Below are 12,676 nucleotides of genomic sequence, written 5' to 3' on the forward strand. Positions count from 1 at the left end.
TCGCAGACTGCCCTGGGCACAATCCCATCCAAGTAAACACCCAGCTCCTACCCAGCAATGTGGAAGCACTCTGCCTACCACAGAAACGGAAATCAGCCAAGATCAGAAAGTACCTCTGGAGTTCATCTTGTCCAACAATCTTGCTTGGAGCAGGGTCACTTCAAGCAGGCAGCCCAAGACCATGTCAAATTGGGTTTTGAACATCTCCAATGATGGATACTCCACTTTCTCTCTGAGCAACCTGTGCCAGCATTTGACCAACCTCATGGCAGAAAGATTTCTTCTCATGTGCAAGAGGAGTTTCCCGTGTTTCAGTTTGTGCATGTGGCCTCCTGCCCCATTACTGGGCATCACTGAGAAGAATTTGCTTTTCTCACCCTCTATCAAGTATTAATGCAAACAGGGAAGGCTCCCTCTGCAAGCCTCCCCTTCCCAAGTGCAAACACTCATCTCTAGGTGGGCACACCATACCACTTCTAAGCATGCATACAAAGTTTTTGGCCCCCTTCTCTGCATCCTTCTGCTCCATTTGCTAGCTGCTCCCACTCTGGCTGTTAGGTGCACTCCGGCCCTGTCACTTGCATAGGACCCCTCCTCAGCACTAGCTCAAAAAGGGCTTGATCCTCCCTAATGAGGAGCCAGCTGGAGATCAAAGCTCAAAGCACCCTTTGATCAGGAGTATCATGACCAAGTGTTACAAGACTCCCTAAATTGGGTGATGCAAAAGGTAGATGTCTCGTCCAAACTCAACGCCTAAGCTCTAGCCTGTGCAGAGAGGAAGGTGTCTCCACACTCCTCCACTCAGAAGCTGGTGTCTGAGGTTGCTCATATGAATCCTCCATCCATAGGCTGAGAAGTATCTGTGCTGTTCTTCGGGAAGTGATCTGCATTCTACGTGCCACTTGTTTTCTTGTTAAAAAAACAGGAAGCCCTTTCGGATTGCACTGATCTAAATGCAGTATTATCAGTGTTTAAACTTGGCAAGAGTTTAAACTTGGCCTGGGATTTTGGAGGAGTGGCTCTCTTCCTTCTTTTGAAGGCACCAGCATCTCCACACTGACTGCAACTCCAAACTCCTAAGGGACCATCCATTTTTGGCAAAGTCTCCTCTCTAACTGCAGTGCCACATTGTTGGGCCTAGCTTCCAAAATTACCAACAACATCTGCCATTCAGCCAAGCCTGGAGAAACAGTGGCTCATAAATTGCAGTGACAGCATGATGCGATGAATGGAGCAGGATAAAGACTCAGGAAAGACTTTTCCTATACAACTGAGCACTCCTAAGGAAAAACATGCTGGGAGGCCAGATGAGGACTATATGTTGCAGTGGAACAGTAGCGAGAAACAGCTCATTTTTTTACATGCATTTATCCCATCTTAGCATTTTCCTTTCCTAACTACAAAAAAACTGACAAAATACACAGGTTTATGGATGGTTAAACATAACCCTGTTACCTGCATTAACCACAGACCTGTGCCACTTATGAATAATATGCTAGCAAACTGTACTACACCTAAGGTGCTGGATGCATCCACACTAAGGAAAAAGTCAAGCTGATAATTCCAGGAGTGAAGGAGTCTGCTCAGCATTTGCCCCAGTTGCTCTACATTCAGTTCAGTCTCAGATTATTTATGTCTGGTGACTTAGTCCAGCAATGCCAGCCAGGTAACTGAGATGATAGCCCTTGAGAATGTCTCTCCTTCCCCATCCCTCCAGATGACAAACTGACTCTGCTCACCTTTCTTTCTTCTCACCTTTTGATGTGCATATGAAACATACAGGAAAACCAACACATTTGACTTTATGGGGCCATTGTTCCCAAGACAGATCCCACAAAGGAGCACATACGATTATATTCCTTGTGTGGTGTGGCTACAAGGAACAGCCTGTCTGTATCTGGCAGAATCTCAGTCTCTCCCTGTATGGGTGTGCAAGCTGCAGAAGGCACCGCAACTTGCTCATCAGCACAGCTGCAATGGGATGTGCAAATCAGGCTGGAAGCCACCATATTGGAGAGCACCCTGGCTTTGATAAGGAAGAGCAGGCGAGCAAAGGGTGATGGAGATGTCCTGGCATAGCAGAAGACCAGGCTCCTCATCTCCAACATCTGCTGGTTGTGTGGAACATGAAAGAAGTCCCCTGCCAACGCTTTGCTCTGTGTTGCTTCTTTTAATGAGCGATACAGAGCTCACGATGTTGCCACTACAGGGAAACATGCTTCCCTGGCCGCAGAGTGAGGCTGGCCAACAGTAGCTTCTGGCTTTGCTAATGCAAACTGCCTTTGCAGCCAGGGCTGCCTGCAGGTCTGTCTATCTGCCAGGTGAAGGTGTCAGGTTAGCACATCTTTGTCCTCCCAAAGTGATACCGACCATGCTGAAATGAGCAAGCCGGAGCAGAGAAAATGCATCTGCAGGTAATTAGTAACAATCACAGGCTGCTTGGAAACTGCTGACTACAGCATTAATGAGCTGGGCACATGTCATTGGCTTGTAAATGGAGAGAGCACTTATGGACCATGGCAGCAAACAGTAAGAGAAGGATGGCTTGTTTTAGACTTCATATTTAATGTGGCATTTAAAAAAGATGAAGAGAAATTGAGTGGTTCTCTAATCAAAGGCTTGGCTGGTGGTCCATAACACAACAGAGTTAGTGGATGAAGCAGTACTGAGAATTGTCACTGAATTTTTCCTTAGACATATTCTGTTAGCAAGTAGTGGCACGAATGCCAATTCATCTTTCATCTTCATGAAATATCCCAAATACTCTGATTTACCAGCTTGCTAAGAAACAGAAATTTTACATTTTCTACCAACAACTGCACAGAGGATCTTTTGCATCTCAACACTCAACATTGTTTTGCTGCCCATACTACAGCCAGGCAACAAGAACAATGGAAGACTGTGATGTTACTTAAAACATCCATCCTCAGCTTTATTTGCATTAACTTCTTCTACAGTCTGTCTTACAGATTGACAAGACAAACTAGACTTAAGTTTGTCCACATACAGCACCCCAGAAAGTCTCCAGACTTGCTCATAAAAACTGATTAAGCTTGAATGGCAGATACCAGCCATCTAAAGGACATAAGTGTTCCTGGATCAAAATCCTGTATGTCATATTTCAAGTTCTTTATCCACAAAAATGTGGCTTTTCAGCCCCATGCCCACCAATAGCCCCACTCAGTGCGGAAGCATCAGGCAATCACACATTCACAGCTCTGCTTCCACACACCAGAAGAGCCCCTTCTACAAACAGCACGTCCCACCAACAGACTGTTCTGGATACTACAACTCACATTCCAGCAGCTCTTGGTCTCATGACAGTGAAGCTGTTACAAAAGTGTTTATAATCTGGACAGTTGAAAAGTGAGATCAACCTCTCAAGCCATTAGCACCACCGGAATTTTGTGGACCTTTAACCAGCCACCCGTCACTTTTACAGCTGAAAACACACTATCTAGCATGACTGAATCAAGTTGTGCCCGAAAGCTTTCAGTTTCCTGCTGAGTTTGCTTGATACACCACAATACAGCCTGTCTGGAGCAAGAAAGAGTGAAAACATGCAGAAAAGGATGTAGCAAATAAAAGCAACCCAACTTCCTGAATCTTAGGAAAAGACTGGAGTTCGGGTTAGCCATTCCTCCTCTAACAGGGAGCAGTTCGCAGGAGAAATGCCATCACGATCTCCAAGTCTCAGGCTCTTGCCTGGTGAACAAGGGGCCAGGAACTAGCGCTGACAGGACTCCTCTCATGAGCCAGTGTCAGACCACCAAAGAGGGATTATACAAAGCTAACAATCTTCCAGGGGTTGCATGCCTTATCTCTCACCTACTCACACACACCCAACGCAACCCCAGTTTAGGAATATCTAACTGCTGAATTTTATCATAACTTTGGTCAGACCACAGACAACAAAGTTCCCAGAAGGGAGAGTACATGATGTGTTAACAACCATTTATTTGACCGCACACTCATAACCACTGCTATGTATCACTGCCCAGTTCCTCCTGATTTTCACTGATATCTGCAACAGATGAAAGGCCCATAGCAATCTGCAGCTTTTCTCTACACGGGAAAAAAGGTCAACAAATTAATCCCCTGTCCCACCAAGGAAATGGGCTGCAGAAAGAGCCAAGACTGAAAAAATGGGTTAATTCTAGGGAGAAAATGGAGAAGTCTGTCCAGACCTGTGGTAAGAAATGAGTCACCAAGTGTGCTGCAACTTACATGCTTTGCACATTACAAAGTATGGCTTGCTGCTTAAATCTTCCTGCTCCCAAAAGCCTTCACATCCTGTTGACTCCTAAGGAAGGCCTCAAGGCAGAGAGCACAACTTCAACATACAGTACGTGTCCAGAACTACAGGGCCCAGATGCTGCCCAAGCTTCTGGGCACTCCCAGAGCACAAACAGCACAAAAGAGCTACTGTAGGTGTAACAAAAAGAAAAAGGAGGATAACAGACATTCTCCTCCAAAAATATGTTGAAAATTAAAGGTTTTAGAAGGTTTTAAAAGCATGTCATTTTTATTAAGATAATATACTCGTGTAAATCTAAGTTTTATGAATGCAGGTGTTAGAAAACTACACAATATCAAATTAAAGATATAAATAGCTAGTGATTTGAAAAATGTTACAGCTGTTACAGCTCTCACCATGTCACATTTAAGACCAATGGCAGGATATTTTTCTAGACTTGATACTCATAAATCCTGCTCCACATTTTTATGAGAACTAGTAAATTTAACCTTTGAAACTTCTGCTCATGTGTAGCTAACGTCACAGGGAAAACCTACACAAAATCTATATTGAGCTCTGCAGCATCACTTCTGTGGTCAGTTTTGCTCTAACAAACACCATCAGTCAGCTCACCAAAATCTAAGGAAGTAGTAACATATGAAGCATGAGAATTACTTAAACCAGTGTGAAAGAATGTGTGCTGCTGAAGTATTAAATCAAAACAAGAGCTCTAGGCTGAGCTTCCTTTGACCAGGTGCAGAACTTGGACAGGCAGTTCCTCAGAAGAAGACAAGAGGAGAGATAGCGATGCACACAGCACCCACCTGTGCAGTCCAAGATGCTGCGGGCTGTCCTCACCAGCAGAGCACAGACACCTCTGACGGGGCATCAGGCTTGTCACAGGGACACCGACTTGGACAAGCAAGAGACAACCACCCAGAAGATCAACAAAGGGCAACAGGACACCCATGATGTGCCAAGATGGCCCATGTCTTTTGTAATAAGCAGGACTTTAGGCTTTTAAGATGAAGAAATTTCTGCAGCAAACAATTACAGAATAATTTGCCTTAGGAGATATTTCTTTCTAACTTTCATACACTGTAGAGGTGGCTTATTACCCCAAAGATGATGATTCATGTACCTTCTTTCATATTAGTTTTAGATTCCCTCTACTCTATGATTCTATATCTATCTATCCATGCCCTATTTCCCTACCTGTTATAAGCCACACATGTCCAGAAATCCCTTTCTGTCCATCCACCCGTTCCTAAACACCTTCCTTACCTATGAGTCCGACGCTCAAATCACCCACTCAGTACCAGTTATATCAACAAGTCCCTCCTCTTCCACATCAAGGTAAACACAGATTTCCTTAAGGAATCCTCTAACTTCTTTAGAATATTCCTGAACTTTTGGCAAGAAGAGCCAAAGACTGATGCCATTAAAACATTAGTTCTGTGACAACATTAGTTTTCAGAACTGCTCTCCTGCTAGATGAGATTGTAGCACTTTCAAGATACAATAAAACTATACTAAAACCAGCATCGCCTTCCCTTCAGCAACAAAATAAAGAAGTAAATCCATTCCTTGGCAAAACAGAGAAAATCCAATGACGAAATCTGCACAGAGTAGACACAAGGACAGAAGTAACATACAGAGGTAACACACACATGAAACATAGAGCCTTACATTTCAAAATCCCTTTTCTCTGAATTCCTACAATTCATTTAGGATACAATTTCATAATTTTCTTACCATTTGGGCAGTTTCCTTCCAAACAATGTAGTCAGTCCCAAATAACTAGGTGACCAAAGAATTTATCAAATTCTATCTGTTCCTTAACTTTCACCCTATGCCTGCTAAATAAATGCAGATGATGCTGCATTCTCTGAACAAACAATTTTGCTTTTCATTTAAATACTCAGCCTTACTGCAAAACTGCAATTCCAAACATGGTATAAAACACAAGCATTCACAGGAATCAAAAGCATTTAAAATTCAGGCTAGTCTGAACTGCCATAAAAACCCTATCCAGTCAAACATACCAGGCACCTTTACAAAAAATGATCAACAAAGCCCAACAGCGGAGGCAAGTACTCTGCTTTTCAGCATGCAGGTTTGGGGTGGAGGTGCACATCTCTTCTTAGACAAGACGGATGGATGCTTCATCTGTTGGCTCTCAGTGAACAGTACTGATTCATACAAACCACGCACTTGACTTTCAACAGAACTGCTATGAAATCATACTTTAAAAGAGATTTCTGAGCAAACGTCTCCACATCTGACACAACTACTCCATGAAGGGCACCACCGTGCAATGTGCACACACTCCACATCACTTACTGGTGTTGGGAAATCGCTTACCTGTAACAATAGGGTATGACTGAGGCCCGGGAACATTTGCTCCCAGATCTGCAGAAGTAGGGCTGGTTATATTGGCTTTCATGTCATCTAATCCACCAGCTAATGATGCCATGGCTGAATATTCAGTTGCCTGGAAAAAGAAACAAAAGGCATTTTAGTGATAATAAATGTACTATTCAGGAACTCTTGCCTGTATAACAAAAAGTAGATGCAATGCAACTCAAAAATCCTTTGGTCAGTCAGTTTTAAAGGCAACACCCATTTACACGGGGCTGTTAAGCCTTCAAAGTGTTCACTAAGTGGTTCTGTGCTTATCACCGATGCTCTCGAAGAACAGCAAAATGGGCTTTCTTTATCAAACCAAAGCGAAACTGATCAATATGTAGCAAGGCTTTCCTTACAGAAGAAATTTTGTAGAGTAACTGGGGGCTGTAACTGTGGAGTGCAAGTTACTTGCTTGTTAGAGAAAAATGCTCATGCCAGTGCCAGTTAACCCGTATTTCAGTGGTGTCACCTGAAGAGACACACGTCGATGAGCAGGTGGGAACGGGGCATCCCATTTCCCCTCTTCTCTTGGGAATGCTGTGTCTCATCATCTCACAAGAAATAAAATGCACGTAAATAAAAGTGTCTGCTTAGAGGAAGGACTGTTTCTAAATCCAAATTATTTGAAAATAAATCACCTGACTGTTTTAAAGATGCTTTCTCATCTCATGGGAACTTTTTAATCTCATTAAAGCTATAGGAAAAGTTATAGGAAATAAGTGCAGATCCTCAGAAGTCAGACTGTTTCTGTCCTATAAACCAGTAGAAGTCCATGTAGCCATGGCAATCTACAGCAGGTGAGGCCGATCCACACATTCAGAAGGACTTACATGTACTCCACAGAAAGATTACCTCCATTTGCCTTTTTTAATTATTTCTTATCGTCGAGATCATTCACATGGAAGTGGGAAGTTTCTTTTCAAAGTTCCCCCTTCCTTGCTGTTATTTGCACTCTAAGTTTTAACCTTTATTCATGAGATTGTAATTCATGCCCGTAACAACCAGAGGATGACAACTTCAAGTGAAGAACAGCAACAGAAACAGATTAACTGAAGAACAACACTCCAAGGCTGATCCCTGCTGTATTTTTGCAGACTAAGTCAATGCAGAAGCTGTGCAGAACTTAAGCAACACAGGGGAACCCAGAACTGTGTGATTTTTTTGAGTGACCAAATAAAAAAGTTAAGGCTTTTCCTTTTTTTGTTTTTTTTTTTGGTTGTTTTTAAGAAAACAGAAGCTGATTTGAGTGAACACATCTTTCTCCCACTTGAGAGTTTCTCAGACATGTCCAAGAAGCCAGCACACACTCTGGTATTTGCCACAAGCTCATGACTTTGGATCAGATATATTTGTTTGTGTCTCTGATGCTCAGTTCTCCCTCAAACAGAAGTTAATTTACAAGGATAACCCCATATTAGCAGGTCTCTGTTACTACATGTTTCTTCTGTGCAAGCAATTTGTGTGAGGCATGAGTATGCTTTGTCACCCTGAAGGATCCCCCAAGCAAACCTCTTGCAGGTAAACGTGTCACATACATTTTATCATTGATAGTGGCTGGCCACCCTGTTTCTTCACTTGGCCCATGGATCAGCAAGTCAGGGTCTTCTGGGCTGAAGGCTGCCCAGAAAGCTGTCTCCTATGGTCACCCCTAACCTTCTCATTAAACTTGTCCTGCTTCTCAGCCCTTTCATTTTATTCCTCCTTCAACACTCTCCATGTCCTCACATTTCCCTTACCTTCATGCACCCAGACCCTTTTTCTCTACCACCACTACCTCAAAGACACATGCAACCACACCTCTGCTTCAGCCTCACTTCTGCACTCTGGAGAGGACAGCCCCTTGAGCATCCCTCCTCTGAAGAGGATGTCAGCAATGGTCCCAGCCTTCCTCCTTCCTGCAGGTGCAACCAAAACTCCTTCTCATTCCAGGATCTACCAAAATGTGTTCTTCAGCCTTCCCATGTCACTCCATGATGTCCTACATTTGCAACCCCACTTTCCCCTTCCACTGGGTATGTGCACGTGTGACGGCACCATGGGTTTTTTTCACTCCCTAATCTGAAAAGGCACTGAAGGAAAAGCCCTGCTTATTTCACCTGCGCTGCTCTAAGAAAGCCATAACCACACATAACCAGACTATCTTCCCATGGCACACCAACGCACCACTCCGCACAGGCAGGGTGTGAATGTGACTTCCAGGTTACAAATGGGGAGCAGACCACTTGTCATTTGGGAGGAAGCATCTAGCTATGCCACAGGCTGGGTCACACACAGGGCCAGGGCAGGGGGTGCACATCCAAATGTCATTGCCAAAACCAGATCTTGGGGCTACCGCTCCTCACACAAACCCAACCAGGACCAGACTGAGCCCCTGCCTGCGAACCACAGACAATGGAGTCCAGAGCAGATACTGAAACAACACTGTTTGCTTCCCTTCTGGAGTCTGATGAACTGACTTAGGAGAAAGTGGGACCAGGCCTCACCTCTTCAGTTAATGATCAGGAAGCACAATGTCAACAAACCAGGCGCATGGCCCTTCAAGCTCGGAGGCATTGACCTGTTTCACTCAGAAGCATGCAACTATCAGGGTGCAGCACACTCCACTGGGGGCAAGGGCGATGGTAACCCATGCTCATCCATGTCACCCCACCACAGAGAGCTGGAGGGTTGTGCAGCGGCAGAGTCCTCCTTCAGGCAGAGTTGCCCATCTCACCAGCCTGCAGCAGCACAGTCGCAAACCATGCAATCGCTTCTGCAGACTGGAAGGCCTGGAAGTGTTACGCTGCTCAGCATGGCTCGGATGGAGAGCTTACAGCTGGGCAGTATTGCTGCAGAGCTCCAGAAGATGGAGGTGTGAGAAATGGAGTCTTGGGGTCCCTCCCACTTTTGGTCCCAGCAGCTTGCTGCAGACTGGAAGTGCGCCTCCAGTAACTTCTCCCATGGTAAAAATAGTGGGGTTTTCAGGGATTTTTGAGCCACTTCCCTCTTCCCATGGCAAAATGGCGCCAGCATGTCTCCTCAGATCCACCAGCAGCCACACTGAGCCACACTGAGCATTCATCTACCACCATCACTGCTCCCAGCTGACTTCCCAACTCCTCCAACAGTGCTGGTGGAGGAGTGAGCCTCTGTATCACGCCCACCTCTGCAGTCACAGCCATCTGCAGCCCTCCTTGCCCCCCTCCTTAAGAAGTAGCAAGCCTCGCTGGTGCTGGGGGTTCACAGCACCGGCTGTTCACCCACTCACAAGGGGCACAGCAGTGTCCCTTCTTCCCACTCTCTTCAGGCTGAGTTTGTCCTTCCAGACACGCTGTCCAGACAGGAGGTGAAATCCCAGGCACAGGCAGCGCCCATGGAGCAGCACCTCACAGTCCCAGTTAAGACCATCCTGCCAACCCTCCCCAGGAGACTCTCCAGGCCACTCGGACAGGCAGCAGAAGGGGTCTTAGATTTAGGTCTTCCACTGGTGAGCTGGAAGTGTCACTGGCAAGGAGCCGCCCGGAATGGCCAGGCATGGCCAAGGGTCCCTCCTTACACAGCAGGAAGCCTGACCTGCTGCTGCACAGTAGGTGAAAAAGCAAGAGGCGGGTGTTCAGTACCCTAGAAATTACCTGAAAAATGACTGCCTGCGGTTGTACCACGCACTGTCTCATCAGCATGGAGCACCACTGCCATAGCATGGAGGAGAGAAAACACAAGACACATGAAACGAATACATAAAGGAGAGATCGAGAAGGACAAACCAAAAGGAGGGGCAAGGCAGGGTTTCATGTGCTCTCCCTACCCTATCCTGCTCAGCCCAGGCAGATGGGACCTGGGTGCCTGGCAGGGAGCTGGGGCAGGGTCCCCCATCAGGCATGGCACCCAGTGGAGAGCAAATGGGTGGCAAGGACAGCGGTGGTCCCTGCATGCTCATGGGCAGCAGCACACCTACCCTTACAGGGTCCTTCCCTGCCAGCCTTTGCTGCAGAGTGTAAACAGGAAGGTTTCTGTGCTGGGTGAAATTTCACATGCACCTCCACTGCAAAAACCTTATTTCTGACTATAGAAAGCGGGGAAGGTGACGAGCAGGTGGAGAGAAAAGAGGTGCAGCAGTGTTTTGGTACCATTTTCAAACAATTAACACAGTGTGTAAGGAGAAAGGGTCTGTTGTGTACTGATACACTACAGTGAAGTGGCAGACAGCCCGCCACAGGCTTCACCCTGTGTTTTCCTAGTGAAGATGCCTGAGCATAACATACTGAAAGGTCAACCTAACCTACACGTACAGCAGTTTTCTCTTTGAGATTTTCCTTGAATTTTATCCCAAAGGGCCAGGCAAAGATGGACACACAGTGGGTGCTTCCTGAAACAGCCTGGTTCTGAGGTGCCAGCACAGTAAACTCAGGGAGGTCGCATGGGCTGGGATGAGCCCTGTGGCACTGCTGCAACCTAGGCAGCATGAGGCAAATGCATCCCCCTCCTGCCCCATCCTTTTTGTGGGGCACAGACCCTGCACCCTTTTCAAGAGACTGCACCAAGCATAGACAGAAAAGAGTTTCCTGCTGTACAGGGCAAGCAGCCATTGAGAGGACCCAGCCGGCACCCACTGGGACTCTCACGTGTTGCTTCTTGCAGCTGCTGTTTTCCACATCACACCTGCAGAACTCCGGGCAGACTTGATGAGACACCTATGGTTCCCCTCTGCTGCTGGCAAGGCTGCCCTTGGGCTCATGGCACTGCCCCGGATGCAGCAGCAGCAGCTCAACAAGGGCTCAGACTACCAGAGCAATATGTCAGCTTGGGGCTCTGGGACTTGGGTCTGCCCCTGCTCTGATTACATGTGCTGTCCTCCCTCCCAATAGACAGGGTATACAGACTGCCTTCTTGCCAAAAACAATGCTCCTCCTCTTTTAAACCAGGCATTAATCCAAGGTCTCCAAAAGACACAGTACTGTCCCCCAGGTCGACAACTAAAGCCCCTGCTCACACCTCATAGCAGCACCAAGCCAGACCCCATAGCTGACACCTCCAAGTCATCACATTGTACTACTTTAAAACTAATACAGAAATATAAACAAATATAAATAATAAATAAATAAATAAATTCCACCAGGCAGGCTGTCCACAGAACCCCCTGCCTCAGCCTGACAAAGAGAAGAAATTTGTAACGTTAGATACGGTTTGGAGAGCTTAACAGCTCTAGTTAATCTCCCTAGGCTTTCAGAAACTCAGCGCCACTCACAGCTGCACAGGCACAGGTGCTGCTCTGCCTGAGATTTTACAGGAATGGAAAATCCATCCTAACGCCCTCCTCCTCAGCTGCCTCAGATCCAGACAGGAAAGGCATCTGAAAACCTATATATCAAAATCTCACCACTGCTGTCTGCCAGCCACCCCTCCACTTCTAATTTACATGACATTCCCTGTGTTGCCCTCCGCAGCCATCGAAACCAATTCTGCTTTGAAGTAAAAGCTATTTACACAGCTAATTGGGCCAAACCACAGTTTCTCTTTGTTTTCAGCACTGTTGGGCTCTTTGCTGTCTCACCGGGCATGGAAGTTTGATTTCAATAGTACAAGCTTTTTCCCTCAGTTTATGTGGAATACTTCTGAATCTCCCTTTCAAAAAACCATACATTTTAAAAAAATTAACATCCGTGTTTCATTTTAGCCCAAATCCAATTAGGACTTTGCACATCCCCAGAGATTCCTCCGAAGACAGTGGGAATTAGCTAGCTAGTGCACCCTGCCATGAACACATTTACCCTCATACTTCAGAATAACTGACCTGGTTTTGACCCAATCTTCAGATTATCTGCATGTGGGAAATGACATGCTACATTTTACATTTCCACAGCGCAATCCGTAAGTAGACACAGTCGTCCTCAGATTTGCTGAAAGGACCCCCAAATCCAATCTAAATGCCTAGAATTTACCTGTTGTTTTTCTTCTATACATATAAATAGCCGCATTTCCATTCGCTCTTTGTTTCTCATTTTCATTTTGTTCTAATATCTGCATGTAAACGTCTGAAAATAGCATCTGTAA

At 45.8% G+C, this 12,676-nt stretch overlaps 1 protein-coding gene across 9 annotated transcripts in view; it reads right to left on the reverse strand.

Annotated features, from left to right (window-relative positions):
* The window catches only part of PAX5 (paired box 5), a gene marked incomplete at its 3' end in the record, with an annotated part of 139,514 nt that overhangs the window by 55,642 nt on the left and 71,196 nt on the right, over positions 1-12,676 (reverse strand). For 8 of the 9 annotated variants that reach the window (XM_080638024.1, XM_080638023.1, XM_080638022.1 and 5 more), the window contains one exon: positions 6,602-6,731. In XM_080638024.1, coding sequence (XP_080494150.1) covers positions 6,602-6,731 — 130 coding nt within the window. Of the gene's footprint in view, positions 1-6,601; positions 6,732-10,257; positions 10,315-12,676 lie in introns of all 9 variants that reach the window. The other variant, XM_080638016.1, reaches the window with a different exon arrangement.

This window comes from Psittacula echo, assembly GCF_963264785.1.
Source record: "Psittacula echo genome assembly, chromosome: Z".
Taxonomy (NCBI): domain Eukaryota; kingdom Metazoa; phylum Chordata; class Aves; order Psittaciformes; family Psittacidae; genus Psittacula; species Psittacula echo.